The 21907-nt window shown below is 44.3% G+C and overlaps 2 protein-coding genes across 2 annotated transcripts in view; both read right to left on the bottom strand.

The window, feature by feature from the left end:
• Window positions 1-4442, bottom strand: part of atp9a (ATPase phospholipid transporting 9A) — a 36446-nt gene extending 32004 nt beyond the window's left edge. The window contains exons 1-2 of the mRNA XM_084445281.1: window positions 4346-4442; window positions 149-293 (exon numbers count right to left, since the gene is read on the bottom strand). Of these exons, the coding sequence (XP_084301407.1) occupies window positions 149-293; window positions 4346-4413 (213 nt within the window). The 5' untranslated portion in view covers window positions 4414-4442. The remainder of the gene's footprint in view (window positions 1-148; window positions 294-4345) is intronic.
• Window positions 4443-9581: 5139 nt separating this feature from the next.
• On the bottom strand, window positions 9582-15931 carry sall4 (spalt-like transcription factor 4; the record flags this gene model as incomplete). Its single annotated transcript, XM_084446308.1, has 4 exons — window positions 9582-10016; window positions 10447-10781; window positions 10895-13393; window positions 15865-15931. The coding sequence occupies 4 exons, from the start codon at window positions 15929-15931 to the stop codon at window positions 9582-9584; spliced, it is 3336 nt and encodes a 1111-aa protein (XP_084302434.1).
• Between the last annotated feature and the right edge of the window lie 5976 nt (window positions 15932-21907).

Genomic DNA, 21907 nt, shown 5'->3' with positions numbered 1-21907 from the left:
ATCGATTCAGAATCATTTGATTCAGAATCGATTCTGAATCGATTATTTTTTTTTTTTTAACCCAGCCCTAGTGTCCAGCCAGCACACTGGCCCTCTGCTAGCGTCGGCCCGGCGGTCGGGTAATGAGCTCGCTGACCCGGACACTCACCCCGGGGAGGAAGGTGAAGAAGTTGTACTTCTGGTTGTTGATGACGTTCCTGGGGTACCTGTGCTCCCGCTTCTCCGGGTGGCCCAGCCACACGGTCCGGGGTCGCAGGTCACCCATGCCGCAGCACCTCGACCACGGGCAGCACCTGACACACACACACACACACACACACACACACACACACACACACACACAGAGAGAAGGGACCAGAGCTTAACATTAAATCAACGTTCAGTTCTAAACACTGGACAGAATATGTTGTTTTCTCCGACGGCGGGCATGCTGCTCGAGTCTGTGAATGTGTCTATGATTCACTATTCACAATACAGTACCCATGGCTGGGTCCACTGACGACTGAAAGAGATGGGAATGATTAGGCCTCACTGGTTAAATATTAACGTCTACCTCTACTACAAGCATGTTACCCCATCCCTTCTCAAACAATGACACTACTGCGTCTAAACTAATGGCCAATGCCCTGATATGATCTGGACTTTGTCAGATTGCATGTTATTCAGATATGTAGGGTTAGAGTACATACATTGTCTTTGCATCTGAAGGGAACTGTAACGGTGTATCCCATCTCTCCACCACCTCATCCTCACTATCCCACCTGATCTGGTGGTTGCTTTAGCAGCTACTGGAGCCAAGTTTCATATTGGTTGTGGATGCATTTGGCTGTGTAGGAGTTTGGTTGTGGATGAGTTTGGTTGTGGATGAGTTTGGTTGATGATGAGTTTGGTTGTGGATGAATTTGGTTGATGATGAGTTTGGTTGTGGATGAGTTTGGTTGTGTATGAATTTGGTTGATGATGAGTTTGGTTGTGTATGAGTTTGGTTGATGATGAATTTGGTTGATGATGAGTTTGGTTGTGGATGAATTTGGTTGATGGTGAGTTTGGTTGTGGATGAGTTTGGTTGATGATGAGTTTGGTTGTGGATGTGTTTGGTTGTGGATGTGTTTGGTTGTGGATGAGTTTGGTTGTGGATGAGTTTGGTTGTGGATGAGTTTGGTTGTGGATGAGTTTGGTAGGCTTGTATCCAAAGAGTTGTTTGGAGGAGGGCTCTGTTTTTAATTTAGTAATTTAGTTTTAGTTAATTTAGTGGACGGCTGGAGCGAGGGGATGATGTAACTGGTCGACCTGACGATGACATCACACAGACTCTCTAATTGATTCCGTTGTTCTGCGTTTGATGATTTTGTACAGCCTAGGCATAACTGTATATTAATGCATTTAAGATTCCCCCAGAGGCCATTGCTGCAAATGAGAACATGTTCTCTGTCAATGCACCTTGTTAAATAAAGGTTAAATAAAAAAATAGCATATACCTGTATTCTCACCACCTACTCTGTTTAATGGTTTCAGATTGTTTGATCCTGTGGTAACCAGCCTGTTAGAATGTTAAAGGATATTTTCTTCTCCACTTGTTTTGTAAGGGATCATGTTTCATTATTCTAAAGATATTCAACAGTATGTACTAAATTGAGACAGAGAGTGACAAACTGTATAAATATCTAACTTGAACACTTAGGGCCTATTCAACTCTCATTCTTACTCTATGTAAACTAGTGAAACGGAGTCCCTGTGAGTCCTGAGTAGGTACAGTAGCTGTATTAGTTGTTGGTTAAACTCACTCCCCCAGTTTAAATACCATCCAACCGCTCTGATGAGGAGCTAGCTTTTCATCGGCGCAGCTGGATAAAATAGTGTTCGCAACGCGGGAACCCAGGTTCAAATCCATTCCTGGGCAAAAAAAATACACAATGCAGAAACATGCCGGTCTCATCTATATAACAGTCACATCTATATCACGGTCACATCTATATCACGGTCTCATCTATATCACGGTCACATCTATATCACGGTCTCATCTATATCACGGTCACATCTATATCACGGTCTCATCTATATCACGGTCACATCTATATCACGGCCACATCTATATCACGGTCACATCTATATCACGGTCACATCTATATCACGTTGTTTCACTTGAAGATGAGGTGTAATTTAAACAACGCATCTAGCTTTCATGATTTGGTGTTTGGTGTTCAAAGTAGACTGGGTGAATACAGAGCTTGACGTTCAAGACATGCAGGATAATTGAGTTACATTACATCACAGTCATTTAACAGACGCTTTTATCCAAAGCAAGTTAGCCTGAGAAATGTCAGATACAACTTAAGCTCACTTACGGGGTAGGAATGCAGGCACTTTATGCAATTTATTAATTTAGTGATACTATAATAGTCCAATCTGGTCCGATCATCTGATGTAGATCTACACACCACTGCTGGATCTTAGAGACACTGGAAAACATTATACAGTAAGTAGTCCCAATATCCTAAATGAGACATCATTCCTGAGCACATAACAGCCTATGCATAAAACATATGCATAAAAACGGTCTGACAAAACCGATCCATAGACGACACCATATCCACAACACTCCACACCGTCCTCACCCACCTGAAGAACAGGACTACCTATATGAGGAATGAGGACGCTGTTCGTTGACTACGGTTCAGTATTCAACACCAGTCACCCCCCAGACTGAACACCAGGCTCTGGGACCTGAGGCTGAACCCCAGCCTGTGCAGCTGGATCCTGGACTTCTTGCCGGGCCGATGAGGATGGGCCCCAACACCTCAGCCCCTCAACACAGGAGACCTCCCCTACCCACCCCTCAACACAGAAGACCTCCCCTCTTCACCCCTCAACACAGGAGACTCCCCCACCACCCCTTAACACAGGAGACCTCCCCTCCCCACCCCTCAACACAGGAGCCCCCCTCACCCCTTAACACAGGAGACCTCCCCTCAACACAGGAGCCCCCCCCCACCCCTTAACACAGGAGACCTTCCCTCAACACAGGAGACCCCCCACCACCCCGCCCCTCAACAGAGGAGCCCCCCCCACCCCAGGGCTGCATCCTGAGCCCTCTCCTCCCCTCTCCTCCCTGAACACCCACCCCTGCGTAGCCACGCCCTGCTCCACCAGGGTGCTCACTGACGACACGGTGGTAATAAGCCTGATTACTGACAACGATGAGGCCTAAAGGTGAGAGGTCAACACCCTGACACAGTGGTGCCAGGAGAACAACCTCTCCCTCAACATCAACAAGGAGCTGATGGACTACAGGAAGAGAGGCTGGACCCCATCACCATCAGTGGGTCCACTATAGAGTCACTCGGTTCCTCGGTGTCCATATCACCTAACCTGGGTCACCTAACAGTGACCATGTGGTGAAAAAGGCACAGCAACGCCTCTTTCACCTCAGACGACTGAAAAGGTTTCTTCTACAGAGGTGCAACCGGGAGCCTCCTGACTGGGAACATCACAGTGTGGTCTGGGAACTGCTCTGCCCTCAACCCCAAAGCGCTGCAGAGGGTAGCGCCCAAGGAACCAGGATGTGAGCTTCCCTCCATCCAGGACCTATACGGTCGGAGAGCCACGCTATCTATCTATCTATCTATCTATCTATCTATCACCATCGTTCAAACTGATGTTGCTACAAGGCCACAACCCAAGCATTTTACTCTCTTATATTGGAAGGACAACAATAAAGAGATCATGAATCTTGAAATGACATTCCCTATTTGACGGGAGAGGAGGGCAAAATATACCCATTTGTGATTCATAACAGCATTTTGCCAAACAGTAGGCCTATTGCTGATAAATACGAATAGGCCCAGTGCTGTATTTACAGTATGCATGATTATGCCACTGTCACTCCCTCAGTATGCGGCCTGCCGTCGCTTGAGGCAAAATGACACAAAGAATAGACAATGGCTAAACTTGAATTTGAGACAGCTTATGTAGCCTAAACGTGTTTCGTCGAGCTATTTACTAGAACTGGTCTGCTCTGCAAAACAAATATTGGCTAGGCTGCTAATTAGGCTACACTTGCTCTAACAGCACCCGGAAAAAGGATGGACCATTACCTCACTATGCGATAATGAATGAGTAGCCTATATCTGTTCGACATTTCGCATAGCCTACAATTTCATTGGCCAAGGCCGCCAATTAATTTAACCGAATTCGTCAGCATTTGTAACAATATATAGGCTTGAAGAGACAAACATGTCGGCTACTGCCCCGTACATTGGTAAACACGCCTTGTTATATGGAGCAATGACAGCATTTCATCAGACTATACGACGGTAATGAGAGTATTTTTTTTTATCGCCCTTACCCATTCTTGTTTTTATTGTCGTGTCTTTTTTTGTGTCTCACTGGTTGCAAAGGAATATTGTCCGTCATCCCTGCGGCCCCAGTTGACGCTCGGCGAAAGATCCACCTCGCAGTGAGTTCTGGGCGGAGGCTGGATGTGTCAGCGGCTGTTCAGGCGAGCTTGGCTCCTGGCCACTGTTCCTCAGCATTGCTGCTGCCTGCTGCCATTCATAATAGAAGTGGTAGCCTACAGCACAAGTAGTAACCTACAACTGAGAACCCTGTTTAAAGTGATTTTAAAAATAAAAAATAAAAATAAAAAATTTAAAATAAGAGATAATATCAAAAGAACTTCAATAATGTTTTGATTTAGAATTTTTATGGTAATCAAGGTCTGACATCTTTACAAAAGAGGCTGCCTGATTAGGGGCCAACAGACCATACACCTGCAACATCCAAGGCCCTCTAACCTATTTTTGAGATTCCTTTCGGAGGAAATGTTGACACACCTCATCCTCCTTCAACCTCAACAGGAGAGCCCCCCAGGGCTGTATACTGTCACCACTACTGTACTCCCTGTACACACACGATTATGTAGCCACCTTTGACTCCAATTCCATTGGTATGTTTGCTGTGATCTCCTGCTCTCCACTAATGGTGAGAAGGCCTATCTGGAGGAGGTGAGGCTCCTGACCCAGTAGCGCCTGAATAAGAACCTCCATCTGAAGGTCACCAAGACAAAGGAGATGAGGTGGACTTTGGGAGGAAGCAGGAGAGGAACTACACCCCTCTAATCATCAGCGGGACCCCTGTAGAGAGAGTGGACAGTTTTAAGTACCTTGGTGTCCAGATCACCAACGACCTGATATGGTCAACACATATAGACACTGTGGTGAGGAAAGCACGCCAGAGACTGAACCACCTCAGACAACTGAGGAAATTCAGAGCGTCCCACCAGATTCAACAGAGCTTCTACTCATGCATGATTGAGAGCATCCTGACTGGGAATATCTCCACCTGGTACGGGAACAGCAGCTCTCAGGATCGCAAGGCCCTACAGAGAGAAGTACGGTCAGCTGAACGTACCTTATGAGGGCCACTTTCTCACCTTGATGATCTAGACCAAGAGATGCAAGGCCAACAGGATCCTGAAGAACCCCAGCCACCCAGGCAATGGACTGTTCTGTCTGTTTCAGTCAGGAAGAAGGTACCGCACACACATGGCGGGCACAGACAGACAGAAAGGCTTCTTTCCACAGGCCATCCAGCACCTGAATGACAGTGTATAATATAATGTCACTACATCTAGTGTACATAATGTCAGTAGTATATTGAGTGTATATGTCACCATATACTGTATGTATAATGCATATGACAGATTACAATACCCCCCATATTATTTATAGCTATAGAATGTACATAACACACCTATGGCTTTATTTCTATACCCCCCCTCCCCATGATTATAGGTACATAGTTCATCCATGGCTGTATTTGTATAGTTTTGTGTCATTGTATTTTTTTTTTTTAGAACACATCACGGAGCCGTCAATAATATTTTACTGTACATTGTACACTGTACTACACATGACAAATGAAATCTGAATCTGAATCTAGTCGTCGAATCCAAAGACTACAGGCAGTTTGTATTCTGTGATAGATGCAAAGGAGTCATCCCTCACACTCAAGTTGGTTGTAGAATTTAACCAGACAGCATGCTGGTCATAGTTGAGAATGCACATCAAGTTGGTGGTAGGGCCATGGTAGAAATCGCCCTGTTTCCATTCATTCTACCTCCACCATATACACCAAAATAGCTGCTTTGTATATGAAAAGAAGAAGATCAATTTGGTTAAGAATGCAAATAGACGAGTCCGCAGTGAGTAACCATTCCAATAAAGTAATCTGGAGGAGACAGGATGGAAATGGGCCCTATGCAAATTAAAATAAAGCAGCTACAACCGACCCTTCATGAGGTAAACCATATACAAAGCCTCATGCTACAAGAGAATCCAATAGATAACATGTCAGTGGTAGGAAAACAACTGAGATAATCCATGTACTTAGGACAGAATCTTCTTCTCTATAATGACACATTTGGTAGTCTACGTGTGACAGAATTATCTTGAGAACTGGCCAATGTATGAAGTTAGCATTCGGTATTCGCCATGGAGGGTGCTGGAAAAACATGAAGCTGACACACTTGTTGGTCTTGACTCACACGACTGTGTGGTTCTCTGATAAGAGGTTTGTGTCTCAAGTGCCCTAGCTATTCTCAGCACAAGAACATATACATGCCTTAGTTGGTTATGGTCAGGCGTCTGGAGGAGGAGATCAAGTGTACATCCATAAGAAGCACATTGCCCACTGATGTATAAGGTCATATTTGGAGAGAACCCTAGCCACTGGACTGAAACTATGTATAGGTACAGACCACCGACTATAAAGGTGGGACAAACTGAATACCATGTTGTCTGATCAAGGAATGTTGAATGCCAAAGCGTTTCTGTGTGACTAACCTGGATCCCTATGCTGTTATACTGAATAAATGTTGAATTTGATCTACAATTCAGTTCCAGAGATCCAAGATCTACTTTCCTCTCAGCTCATTGACTCTTCAATACCTTACCAGAATCATCAGATATTATTCTCTGTATCGAGTCGCCCGACACACTTCCTGAGATCAGGTTGAACGTTATAAAAAAGTCTGCATTTATCCCATTTTCCTTTTGGGTTGTAGTGTACACAGGAGGTGATGATTTGAATGGTGAATGTGATCTGATTTAGTTGATTTATCTGTCCCTGGTGTTGAGTTAGCTTGGCATCACCAGACCCAGTTGATCTGTGGAGAGAATCAGAAAGTGAGCTCCCTCGTCAAGCTTCCACCCTTACTTTGCCCACTCTGGGTTCGAACCCTGGTCTTCTGACTGAGTGAGTTGAGCCAATTCAACTCGGTTACACGATAGCTCACGTGATAAGAAGGCGATGCCAGACTAGTTGTGAGTAATGCTTTCTATAGACGATGCGAAGCCCTGCAGTTGGCTGTATGGGTCATGGATTTAATTAATGATATTTAATAAACAGAACAACCAAGACAGGCAGATTATGGAAGGGGGGAAGCAACTGTCATAGCAAGTGCATTTGGAACAGGCATAAATCTTATCTACAGTAGGCCCATCTTGATGTCAAGTTGGCATGGAGCGGTTTTCAGAGCCTAGTCTAATTTATTTACAAAATGTAACCTCCGGTGTCCCAAGTGTGTGCCTGTGTGTGTTAGTGTGGCATTTCTTGAAGGGGGTGGGGTGTGTGTGTGTGTTATACTTGGCTTTTAAACAAGTCACTATATCTGTCTCAACTCTCTTAAAGGGGCCACACCATCAAAACTGCAGATACACTGTAGATAAAATACACAGAACCCACCACAATGGGCCCCTAGGTACTGGGCTCTAGTAACTTGAAGAGGTTCTGCAGGGGTTGGCAGAAATACTAAGGACAAAGATGGAAAAGTCACCCTGATTTTTATTTCAAAAGACCAGAATGTAACATTAGATGAAAACAAATGAGAAAAACACAGAACATTTACACTGTAAACAAGCCCACAGGCTCAACATTATCTGGACTTGGTTTGCTGGTATTAGGAAAGGCACAACTTGGTAAATGCATATTGATGGGGAATGTACAGCAAGAGAGTTAATCGGAGCATTCTGAGTTGTGTAAAGTGTCCAGTGATACATTCATGACTATACAACTCAGCAGGTTTGGAGAATGAAAGCATCGCGTTGAGATTAGGGGGTGGATGGAAAAAAAATAATCTAAATGAGGTAGAGATCTGCCCCCCCACCCCCACAAAAAACAAAACACTCATGATACACAATATAAATAACAAAAAAGCTATGACAGTTGATATTCATCAGAGATAATATCAAGAACTCAAACAGTGTAACTTCACATGGAATTCCATGTTTAGTTAAAATTGAGAGAAATTGAGTGAAATTCTGCAGTCAGCGTTTTCAGATCCACAAAGAAACTACGAGAGAAAGATGTGCGCCCTCAAATCAAAACTATGGTAAACACAGAGGTGATGGGTTTGAAATGTAACCGTAATCATATCTTAGAAAAACATGAGAATATAAAGTGCAGGTATGATTGAGAGCATTGAGCATTCCATAGCCTTCAGAATAGAGCAAACCAAATGATTCAAGCTCTACCATTGTAGGGAAATAACATAGCAGATCGTTGTATATTGGAATGAACAAAAGGAAACGATGCAATGCTACACAATGTAGTATCACTGTAACACAGACAAATGACCTTCATTACAATCTTGTGGTGCTTAAAAGACAAAACCAAAAAAATAAAAATATAAAAAAAACACAAATGGCAATGCTTTTCATTCAAGCTAACGTTAGGCACTTGGTATGAGCTTTTTGGTTTAAAGAGGACAAACTATTACCATGCCTCAGTATCCATCAAATATCTTCAGAAGTCAAAATGTAAAACTGAGCAAGTAATCCAAGCCTGAATGAATTCAACTAACGGACTGGACACCTTGCAGTCGAATTCCTCTGAGCATCTCAAGAGTCAATCAAGGGATGAAAAGTTCCCCTCCAAAGTAACATACAAACTTGATGACCACTACAGAACTATACAATTTTATAAAATCTATGGCGCACAAGAGAAAGTAGTCATGTAGAAGAAAAAGGATAAACCACACACACTATTGTTGATCATGAGCACTTAAACAATGTCAAACAATGTCAATAATATCAGTCACTGAAGGATGTTGACAAGCACTAGAAAAGCAGTATGCCTCATCAGGAAGACTACCTGAGTGAAGGCTGATTCAAGTAAGCTATACATTCAACTTCTGGATACAAGACTAAAAAAAAAGAAGTCACAGAAAAATACCCGCATATATTAGAAAACAAACAAAAACAGTAAATACACCTACAGTAGTTATATCAAGTCCATATCATGTTCAACTAAAAATAACACTTGTCTAAGGAATGAATTGTTCAAATCAGGGAGAGGAGAGCTGCATTATAAAAGTTAATGAACGTTCCAGCTAGACTTTTCAAAACCCGAAAAATGTTCAATAAGGGTTACTACATCTCCAAGTGCTGTAAAGCACAGATTGATTGTACCCGTCAATGAGCCGAAGGTGAGCAATATGGGTGCTACTACGAACATTTAAACCTGCCAGTTTCAGTGATGAAATTGCGGAAAAAAACATATTTAACTGCCTTCGTGTTTCACGACTAATTCACTGCGATTTTTCCCTCCTCCATGAAATGGGGGAACTGGGATTTCGGGACACTCTCTGAACCGCTCTTCTCAATCTCCGCCATGGAGGCTGGCAGGCCGGAGTGGGAACAATCCAGCTTCATGAGGCCTCCGGTGGAGCCGACCAGAGGCCCGGCAGCCAGGCTGCCTGGGAGGGGGATGCCCCCGTTCTGGATAACAGAGATCTCGTTAGTCTTCATGGACAGGCCGTTGGTAAGCGCAGCAGCGTACTGATTCCACAGAGACTGGTCAAAGTTCATGGCCGGTGGACCAAGTTCCTTAGGAGGTGGCATCATATCTGGCATCATGCTAGACTCTGAGCCCATGGCCATGAGGGCCATGGGGTTGTCCAAGGATAGGCGCTGGCCACGCCTAGAGGAGTTGTTCCACATGTGAGTTCCGACATGGACCTGGAAGAGTAAAACACCCATGTTACTCATCCGGTCCAGAGAAAGTGTGGCTGTTTACCTTCTGTAAAGCATGTACTAGATAACCTTCTGTGGAGCATGGACTAGTAACCTGTCAAACCATCCTGATGTCACAAGCTCACTTGTTTCAGCTCACTGATCAGTCTGGCCAATCTCCTAGTGTTTCGCTTCAGTATTTTTCATGGACTGCCCAATCAGTGTGCTTTGATGTGCTATAGAGCTGGTCTAGCTATGTGATTGACAATTATCGATAGCAGACAAAAGGCTTATGTTATGTGATGTTGTTCTTATAGATCAGAGGTTGATCCAATCATCTGTTTACAGATGTCGTTGCTCTAAATCAAATCACACTGCCATGCCAGGGAGTGAAGGATACAGAGTACTTGTGTTTATCTAGAAGAGCGTGTCTTACCTTCAGGTTACCCTTGGTGGTGAAAGCCCTGCCGCAGATGGTGCAAGCGAAGGGCTTCTCTCCCGTGTGCGTGCGCTCGTGGATCTGCAGTGCGCTGGCTGAGGAGAAGTTCTTGCCACAGGCGTTACACAGGTGCTGCTTGGTGGACCTGCGGGCGGCGCTGGAGGACGCCGCCATCCCTGCACCCTGACTGGAGCTGGAGGAGGCCATCCCTAGACCCTGGGACATCGGCGAGCTAAAGAGGCCATGGGCACCGAGAGGGTTCTCTGAGGGAATCTGCATCTCCAGACTGGTTAGACTGGGGACCATCCTCATGAAAGGCATATGGCTGGGAGCTAAACGGACAGAAAAAACACAAAGAGAATGATTAGCACAGAACAGCTGTGTCACTAGTCATATTTCAATAGATCACATACGTAGAATGAAATGAAATTATAGACAAACTTACCACCATACTCTCCATTGGAGAAGAGCAGGCCAGGTTCTTCTTTGATTGCTTTAGGTTCTTCTTTGATTGCTTTTGGGATGAAGCTGCTAGGTGCCGTCAGGTCCAGGGCCCCACCGGACTCATTAGCCTCCTGGGAGCCACTGTCGGAATCTGGTTTGGTTCCGTTGCGGGCAGAATCTTCAGGAATGGCCGACTCAGGAGACTTGGACTGGCTGCTGCCGACGTAGCTGTTGACCGGGGACGAGGAGTGAAAGGACACGGAGTCGGAGACAGCAGGACTGCGGCCGTTCTGGTACTCCTGCTCCCTCGGGGCCGTGGGGGACCCTCTGGTCGCCCCGTCGCTCTCAGAGGCCGTGCTGCTCTGGCGCTGCAGGTTGAGGGCTGAGGTGAGGTTCTTCATGTGGTTCTCAAGGGCCGCGATGCTGGAGAAGATGGGGGGCGGAGCCTGGCGCTGCTGCTCCTCGGAGGCGGACTGGGGGAGGCGGTCCAAGGGGTCACTCGGTTTCTCCTGGGAGTCCAGCTCTGCGTCTTCATCTTCCATGCCCTCATTGAAGCTACCGGCATCCATCAACTTCTCGTCAGGCAGGGAGGAGTCCATGGCCTCAGCAGCCTCGTACTGGTCGTCTGGCAGGGGGGTGTTGGGGATCTGTCCGCCCATGTGCATGCGGATATGCTGCTGCAGCACCACGGCGTTGGTGTACTTCTTCTGGCAGATGGGGCATGAGTGTTGCATCTTGAGAGGCGTGTTGGCCCGATGGACGCCATAATGGGCCTTGAGGTTGCCCTTGGTGGAGAAGGCCCGGCCGCAGATCTTGCACTTGTAGGGCCGCTCGCCCGTGTGGGTGCGGTAATGCATCTTGAGGGAGCTCTGGCAGCTGAGCACTCTGTGGCAGATGACGCACTCGTTAGGGTCGTTGGTCCTCTTCTCCAGTCCGTCCACCATCTGCTGCAGCTTGGCGGTCCCGGAGCTGTGGTCCCCCAACGGGTCTCCCCCGTTCATGTGCTGCAGTCCACCCAGCAGGTCTTTAGATTCCTGGTTCTGATCCAATCCCATCTCATGGCCGAACACGTTGGAGGAAATTGATGCTCCATCGCTACCCGATGACGAGGGCCTCTGGGAGAACGGGTCGCCTCCAAAGCCCTCGAACGAGGACTTGAAGCTCTGCAGCGGAGATGGGTGGAAACCCTGCGCTGGGAGGCCGATCGCCGGCTTCACGTCCACCATGTTGGATTCTTCGATGGGCATGGACATGCCGTAGGGGATGCCACTGCTGGTGGGCACGTGGTCCAGGTGCTCGGGCACGGGGTGAGGGTTCATGCGAATGTGCGGGTACTTCTCCTTGTGTCTCTGGAAATGCACCTTCAGGTTTCCTTTGGTGGTGAAGCGGTTTCCGCAGATGTTGCATTTGAAAGGCCTCTCCCCGGTGTGAGAACGCAGGTGGATCTGGAGGGCGCTGTCGTTCCCAAAGGTTTTGCCGCAGTACTTGCACTTGTGCTTGTACATGGGATCGCCGCCAGACCCATTCTTGGTTTCGTACAGCATGTTGGAAATCTTACTCTTCGCTTTTTTAGACGGATCCATCCCTGTGGAGAGGCCGGTGAACGATCCCGAGAAGGCCAAGGCCCCTGGGGACTGGGGTAGTAAGGCTGGTAGCCGACCGGCCAACTCTGGGAGTCCCTTACACAGATCTGATTTGGAGGCCATTGACCCCAGACCAGAAGGCAGATCGGGCTGAGGTAGTTTCCCCTTTTTCATGGTCTCCAACGACAGGCTCTGACTGCCTGTCCTTTTGCCTATCAGGGCCGCGGCGGCCGACAGCTGCTGAGAGAGGTGAGCGCCCAGAGCCTTAAGAGGGTCCACTGCCGCCCCCATGGCCGAGTGGAGACTCTGGGGAGCCATCATGGCCACCTGGATTCGGATCTGTTCAGTCAGCTGAATCTGCTGGAGCTGCTGCTGCTGGAGACTCACCAGCTGCTCCAGGATCAGAGGGATGGCCTGGACCACATCCTGAGCAGGGGGGGGCGTGCGGTTTGACGAGTGCTGAGTGACGGCCACTTTGGTGGCAGGCATGGATTCTAGGGTCACGTTTGAATCTTGCAGCTTTGGCGAGGGCTTGTAATTCATTTCAGGACTAGCAGACATGGCCTGTGCTTGTTTGGAGGAGGAGTCCTCGCCGTTTGATTTGGGGCCCTCTTCATCTGTCCGCTCCATGGACTCCGTGTTGGCGTTTGATAGAGAGTTCCTGCCGGGTAGGTCGTCATCATGGTCGCTCTGGGGGCCATCGGGGGAGTCTTGGGAGAAATCTTCTCGAACTTCGTTCCCATCGCTGTCTTTCATGATGACCACCTGCTGACTTTTAGTGCAATTTTTCTGATGTTTGAGAAATTCAGTCTCATCGAAGCATTCAGTGCAGCATTTGCTGCAGACCCTCGTCTCGTCCATTCTGAACCTCTTCGTCTCTGTCCCGTCCTCTTCGATTTGACCATCCTGTAGAAGCCCTGAAAAACAGAGAATATGAGAATGCAACTCAAAATTAAATTACCAAATAAGACATAACAATTTCTATATATTATATATTTCTATAATTTCTAATATTTACAATTGTCAAGGATTGTGCTTCATACAAGTAAAACTATGTAAGGAGTGTTTGGCCATTTATACATTTACAATTATATATTAGTCAATACAGGGTTATGTGGGCTACAAAGGCCAGCAGATGGCACTGTTGTTCATAAACGTCAACAGGGGCACCTAAGGTCTCCAGAACAGCAAGTCGATGACCATTCTAAACAACCCTTTTTTTCGTGATATTAGTTTTAGGACACAACATATATATATGCATGTATGCAACTATGATGCATGCTAAAGGTTGTGCCTGCATCACAGTAGCTTATGGATGACCCCTACATAAATGACCCACCATGCAAACTGGAATAGCCTACTTGTGAGGTAGCCTAGGCTATTCCAGTGTTACACCGCGTAAGACAACACCACGTATACAATGCAAATGGGCTCCCCTTTTCCAGTCAAAAATGGCAGGACTTTGTCACTGTAGATCCTAAGAATGTGACCTTCAAATTCGCACTTCAGCGTAGGCTAGAGCAATTGCCTGATCTCACATCATTTATATGCATAGACAATGGCGTCACTTTTAGTCACTCATTTTTAGAACATGCGAAACCGGAATAAAAGCCTCAATCGGGCATTTTAATTTGTCTGAGCACTATGGCCATTTCACAACCGATCTCATTGTCAAATGCTAATGCGCTCTCTGAAAGGAGGGTAGACCACCTGTTTGCACTCTTTCAATGAAACTGTTGGGACTTGTTAATTGCGCACTAGGCAACGGGAGTGGGGTGAAAAAGTTGCAAATGGCAATTGTATTGCCGTTCAGCTATGAATGAGATAATCTCGCAGTCGGTAGCGTAATGAGAACAGTCCTATGGCGAAAGGAACACAAACAAGCAACGCTTCCCAGTTTAGCCTAGAGAAAAGTAGCCAAGCCAAGGCTCTTCCAGTGGACTACAATGTGAAATTCAGAGACAGACTGAGTTAAGCATAAGTGGTTCGGTTAATGAAAATAAAATTATCAATATGAAAAAGGACAAGTGGACATTGCCCTGCACCTACCCTGCCTGCACCACACCTCTACTCCAGCATGCAACGCAGGTTTGGCCGCTTGGTGGCGGAATTGAATCGGATCACCTAGTAGGCTAATAGTTCATGACACGAGGCGAAACTACTGAGGGGTTCAAACTTTTTAGAATAAGATAGCCTACGTTTATACAATAAAAATACAACTAACATGCGGTATATTGCTGATATTATGATCCAAGACCTCAGCCACGTCATGCCTCCTACAATTGGCTTTAAACGTGATAAAATTGGAATAAAGCGATGTCCAGTATTATGGCTTGCATATGGCAACACCAAACGCACCCCCAACCCTTCTCTGCGAAACTACCAACTCTCCATCCCCCACCTCTCCACATATCTGCGAAAGGAAACAGTCATGCATTAAACTGGCGGATTTATTGCCTTTAGGTCGGTTTACTCCCGAGTCACATTTCATACGAATTCTGTCTAAAACTGCACGAAAGGCTATAGCCTACCTAAATATTTCCTACTTCAATCCAAATGACAAATCATTAATGTATGGTTAAAAACAAAATAAGATAAAACAAGATATGCCCACTGAATGAGATACCTTGTTCTGAAAATCAAAACGTATTTACAGCAAACCACACATGCAATCAATTGTAGTAATCAGATGTAGACAATATGCCACTGTTTAAATCCAAATGTACTCAGAAATTTTGATAGGCCTTTTTTACTACAGGCAAATTATTCAAACGTGTAATGAAACGTACACAATCAAATGATATTAAGGATATCCAATACATGTTAAGGAAACGTTGCCCTAGGCTCCGGGACACGATAGAAATGACCATGTTAGTGTTGCCAAATAGGCGCCTGTAACAAACCCAACAGGTAGGATATGCTAGGCTACTACGGAATACGGATCGACTGATGTTTGAGGAAAGTTCAACCGAATTAAAAGTAGCCCAATTTTGGCTCAATATCTGGTTCGCAATTAAATAAAAGCAGTAGGCGAACTGGTCAAATCGAAGAGTCAATCATTTCATTAGTGATTTGTTTGTTTCCGATATAGCCTACACTTGAAATGCCATCTAACACAGGCCTATTGACCCCGTGACAAAAAAGCAAGAACAAATGTATTTAGGCAAATAATTTGTCAGCGTTTAATGTTGCTCATCCAACAACTCGTAGTCTACTACATTCTTGCGACAGCATGGCCAATTTCAAGGGTCATCATTCAGGTCATAAGTGCGACGAAACTATGTTGCCTATAACTTTCCAATAAAATGCGGATAACTTGCAATACTGTATAAATGTAGCCCAACACTGCGTTCCAGTGTTCGCGAGAAGTTTAATCAACTAAACTCACCATTTTCTGACGAACCGGGCTCATCGGAATTAATATGCTGTGGTTTGGCTTGCTTGCGCCTCGACATGGTGCAACCATCGGGAGCAAATAGTAACACAATTTTCTTCCCTTCTTTACAAATTCTTTGGGTTGGAAAATTAGCCCTCGAGTAGAAATGCGCATGTCAAAGTAATTATTATTATCAATAATGCATTGCGATTTATCATGGCCCTCTGACAGCTGATTGGCTCCAGTCCAAGTGCTTACACGTTATTCAAATAGGTCGTATTGATGAGAAAAGCAGAGCGCCGGGAGGGGGCGGGAGGTGCGACGCTAGTGGACAGGAGCGCTGGAGGGAGGGATGGAGGGAGGGAGGGAGGAGAGGAACAGCTCAGCCCCGCACCGCTGACCTTATGAAAATACAGTCACCTGAAAAAAACATTGTTAAAAACTCCTCTCTTAATGCTTACACAGGAATTTGATATGTAATCACGTATCATAGGCTACTCAATGCACCAGGGAATTTGATGTTATTTGTCCCCTTGTTTTGATTTGCACACGCATATAGGATAATTTGGACGATCTAAATACATTGATTGTTACAGGCTATACAGGTTATACAGGCTATACTCAAGCATTAGTTAAGATACAGTATTTGTTTTTATTCTGCTGAAAATGTATCCATGGGTGTGGTGAGGTGTCTCCATCTCCAGTCAGATGACTCATTTCTAATAGCAGCGAAGGGCACCGCTGGTAACGATAATAGAGGAATAATATAGAAATGTGTTTGTTGACTTTCTAAATCAGAAATCAGAAATATATAGAAATGTACTTGAAGAAAGAAAGAAAAAACATCAGTGTGTCTAAGGATACTTCAGACAATACCCTCTGTCTGACCAGGGGCATATTTGACCCTGAGGATGACAATCACACAATTGTCTTTCAGCAACACCAGGGTCAAAATCCTGACAATGCTGTAAAAACACCATGTTTGCTGAACTTTGCTGCATCAGTTGTTGTTGTTTGTGGTGGCGGTGTTGTTTATTGGGCTTGATAAACATATTCATACTGTCATTGGATACATCTTACAATGTGTTGTTTGTGGACAAATGTGCTGATGCTGTGTCAATATGACAATGTGTGTGTGTGTGTGTGTGTGTGTGTGTGTGTGTGTGTTAGGCCTGTGCATTATAGGTATGGCTGTTTTGAGCCCAGTCAGATGGAGGATATCCAGATAACTCAAGTTCCAGAAGTATCTTTAAAACCGTACACATTGTCAAAGTGGACCATGTGATTCTGCTAAATGCCCAGAGTGAGAAAGAATGCTCTCACTTCAGAAGACCACCAAACAATCCTCTTTCAATGTGACAAGACAAATCATCAAGTTGGAGTAAAATGTCTTAAAAGTTTTTTAAATCTTTTAAGGACTCTGTCCCATTCAAATAAGCTTAGGTTTCATATAACGGGAATAACTCCATGTGAGGAGTCCACATTATAGACATCTTTGGCCGAAGCAGGCTGAATTTAGATCCAAGTCAATTTCAATGAGCTAGGTGAAAGACAATATCATTCAACACTTGAATACATTTGTGAATTTAGTAGTTTAGTTGTTTCAGAAACTGGCAATAGAAAGGAAGTGTAAAATGCGTCCTCTAATGAGACAAAGAAAAAGCAATATATTTAGAAAAACAAATGCTTTTTACTAAAGACTGAGTGGAGGTGAAAAGCGGGGGGAGTGTTGTCTAGACGCTTTATGGCCCCAATAAGAAACTATGCTTGAATGCACTGTTTCTGCTGTTCAAACTAAACCATCCAAACTGTGTGCACTGGTATCATAAATCAGCAGCAGTAAGAACCAGAAGGATATCACCTACAGAGCTTCCTATAATGGACAGATGTGACAGGGGTTATGACAGTACTCTAAGAAGAGCACGATTTCTGACATTCGACTGCCTTCGGTTGAGTAGGTACAGTAGTTGATTTCTGTATAGCCCATTGTAAATGTATTGTATTGGTCCACATCAGTTGAGTCATTCCTCAAAAGAAATGACTGTTAGAGCGTTGCTGTTGTCCTCTGGACACGAATGAAGCATAACAGCAGTGTATTAGAAAACCCTGACCTGGACCTGATCTGTCTTTTGTGTGTATGTGCTCATATGCCAGCACTGTGAGAGCTCATCAGAGGATAGCATCCCTGCTACTGACCTTCAGACCAGCAAACTGACAATCAATGGACATTTTCCTTCCTTCAATACCTTTTCTATTCCACATGTAGAGAAAAACAGAAAAACAAAGATGACAAAAGAGTTATTGTGGTCTAAACTGTATGAGCTTATGCATGTCATTCAACAACTGCACTATGATATCCAGAAGAGGTCTGCTTCACTTCCTTGGGAGAGAGACAGGGAGACGTGTGAAGTTTCTCAGATGTCTCCACTTCCAGCAGGATATTAGCAGCCCCTGACAATGGGCAGCAGCACAAGGCCTCGTCATGGACAAACAATAACAGCCTCACACTTGGTGAGGAATTGTAAATTGAACATGTGTTTTTTTAGGACTCAGTAAAACATGAAAGACATAGAGTGGACTGGCTGTAGGCTGAGATATTTCACATCAGCATGCTTATTTTTTATTAAATGTATCTTCCGGTTATGACTCTGTAATCACACCGATGCACTGATGGAGATAGATGCAGATCCAGAATAGGGAAGATGATTGTTGTTGTTTTCGTTTTATGTTTGTTTGCGACTTTTGGAAATACTTAAAACTCTGTTGTGATGACCCTCTTGAGTGGGCAATGTTATGATGTTATTCTGCCTTGTGCCAGACAGAAGAAGGTCAAAGGAAAACAAGATGCACAAGCAGCATATAGAGGACAGTGGCCAGAAAGAGAGGCTGAATGCTCCCAAAACAACATCTCTAGTTTGATATTTGATCAACTTATGATTAAACAATACAAACAATGAGAGAGAAATTAAATACATTTCAAATGGTGATACCCAAGATGATGGTTGATCAGTGTGAACCAAATAAACAGCATGCTTCCTTCCATGTGTTGATATACATTATGTTTTGGAATTCATCTTAATGTTTTCTTTGTATGTGCTTGAACAGTATAGTGCTAGCGCTGGAGGTATTTGAGGTATTTCAGAAGTCTCAGAAGTTGTAGTCGTCTCGTTGAGAGTCCATAATGCTGCACTCAATCACACACGTTGACCAGTGACCAGTGAGTGCAGAAAGTTGCCCACCAAATTTATTAGCACGGAGAAACCTGAAGAAAAGGGTGTTCTCTTGAGGAGTGACCTCGGTTGAAACACTGAGACACATGGAGTCTGAAGCCATAGTTTAAGTGTATCCCCAGATCTGTTCTCTCCATAGTAACCGCCATCCTCAGTTGCCTGCTGTGATATGTTCTTCCTTCAAGCCTTAAGACCATTAAGCAACCTTAAGACCATTAAGCAGCCTTAAGACCATTAAGCAACCTTAAGCAACAGTTTTCATGTAACAACGGATTCAAATGAATGGGCAGTATCGAGAAAAGACAACATAGAATGAGGCAGTTACGTGTTTTTAGTTGCAACCACCCGAAACAGTATGCTCTTCTTTATAAACAGTGCAGCTTGTTGTCGGCCATTACTCTGTTCTAGTGTGAAGGGTGTTCTAATACTAAAAGGTGTTCTAATGCTGAAAGGTTCTGTCATTTTGAGTTCCACTTGTTGGTATTTTTTGTTCTCTTGTGATTGTACAACCGCCCAGGCCCAGTGCCAAGCAGCACAACCAAAGGCACAATGTTAGGTTGTTTTCATTATTGATCAGTAAACATCCATTGAAATGCTTTCCTTTCACATACACATTTGGTTCTTTTGTTGTCAATGTCCGACAATAATGGATATAGAGGCAAAAGGCATTTGGACATATTCCATACTGAAGCTCTGATGCTGTTTTTTTGTGTTAAGTCAATAGTCATTGTTTTGAATGTTTGGAATGTGACCCAAAATGATGATGTTATGCTGTGTGGATGGATTTATTAAAGCAGATTTACAGGGGAAAGGGAAGAGTATTTTTTTCATTTCACACCAGATCTTCAGTCATCTCAAACATGTGGAACTTAAAATAGAATTTAACTCAATTAATTTTGTAGAGAAAGGTTTTAACACCTGGGTGAAAATACAAAGTCCCAGGAGTTCCACACAGGAAGCATACATTACACAGGCTGTAGTAGAAATGGGAGTCTTCAAAGATAACAAGATGACTGCTTATTTGTCTCACACCATTGAGTGGGAGATGGGGGTTGGGCTGGAGGACATTATGTGCCACAGCATTCCACAAACAACCCTGCAACATCAGGAGCTTTTTGTCAGGAGCTGTTGTGTGTTTGAGAAAAAAGGCTTACAAACATGTTTCAATTGCCTGATTTCGAGGCCTGTTTTAATACATATTCAGTCTCTCATTTGCAAGGGTGTGGCAAACAAAAATTGTGATATGTTATCTAACCATTTCTAGTGTTTGTATCCACTTTTCTGTGTGTGTGGTGTATGTGTGTGTGTGTGTGTGTGTGTGTGTGTGTGTGTGTGTGTGCGTGTGTGAATGTGTTTCTGTGACAGAGGGGACAGGGGTAGAGGGTAGGTGGGTAGGGGGGTGGGAGATCGGGAGCCCACACATGGCTGTAATTTAATGGAGAATTGCCCAATGGTTCCTGTTCAGAGGTAAACACACTAATAGTCAGGCTTTTGTTATTGCATGACTATGACAACCGCTTCCATCAACAAACAATAAAGTGTTAGGGGAACAAGGACTCACTGTATGGAGAGACCCCTACTGTTTCCACTTTTCACCCCCAGTTGCTTGCTTACTGACCAGAGATTATTTATGAGGCAGAGCACAAATACAGCATGAGCCGACTCAAGTATCAGAGCAGCTCTGGGTTTTGATTTAGTTAAACCCAGTAGTTTGCTAATTTTTGCCATGAAAAGAAACATTGTATACATCCAGTGCTCCCGTGTAAAAATAAATAAATACATAAAATCTATATATAGTGCAACTATAATACATTAATAAAGGCAGTGTTTTTGCTTTTCCGCTTTCGTGCCATTGGCTGGCGTGGTGTTGGAGATTGAAAAAAAAAAAAGGGTCAAAGAAACGGAGCCTCGGTAAACACACAGAGCCAGGCAGTCACTGTCAAGCTGTGATTCAACAGGGGGGCCAATCCTCCAAATCTCAGATGCAATCTGAGGCAGGGCCATAAAGGTTTACAGGGTGGGAAGTGCTAGGGGAAGGGGCTCAGGAGATGAGGCCTGTCCCACTGCTAATGAACCCCTAGTAGTACCACTCCTGTTTTTCTCTACATTGATTGAGCATACGCTCTATTACACATAGAGCTGCAGCATTATATATAATATATATCATTATTTATATATATTATATATAATAATATATATATTATATTATATATATATATATATAATAATATGATATATTTTACTCACTATAAAGCATATCAAAAACTCTTCTACTCTTTAGGATACAGAATATAAATCTCTCATTTGATCATACAGGTCTACACTCCAACCCGCAAGATTGAGATACGGATGTATTAAGTAATCTTTTATGTTTTGAGTATAGTGCTGCTTTGGCCACAATGTGTATGAGGAGTTTATCTGATCTTACTGTTGAAGTCAAATTCTGGTTCTGACACAGGTGAAGCAGAAGCAGAAGCAGCAACAGTAGTACTTAAACGGATCACAGCATACAGTACACATTACACAACACAATACAAGCTGCCTTTCTGAGTTAAAATTTGGTTCAATTTCTCAGTTTGTTGGCAATTGGAGTATTGGAGATTCCTTAAAAGATCAATGTAATGAACAATGTCTGTAAGCCTCACATTTGACCGCCCAAATGCACACTGTGTCTGTGTTGCTAACTGTATTGGGTTATACCCCTGTTTGTTCCTAGGGGGATTTGAGGGAATATATCTAAAGCTGATTGGTTTATGAGATGTGAAGCACAGGAGCACAAGTGCTCCCTTGTGCTAATATGTTCACATTGTGCATAGATTGATTGG

Source organism: Borostomias antarcticus (assembly GCF_949987555.1).
Source record: "Borostomias antarcticus genome assembly, chromosome: 11".
Classification (NCBI taxonomy): domain Eukaryota; kingdom Metazoa; phylum Chordata; class Actinopteri; order Stomiiformes; family Stomiidae; genus Borostomias; species Borostomias antarcticus.
The sequence above is the reverse complement of the archived record's forward strand: the minus strand, read 5'-3'. Positions and strand labels throughout refer to the sequence as shown.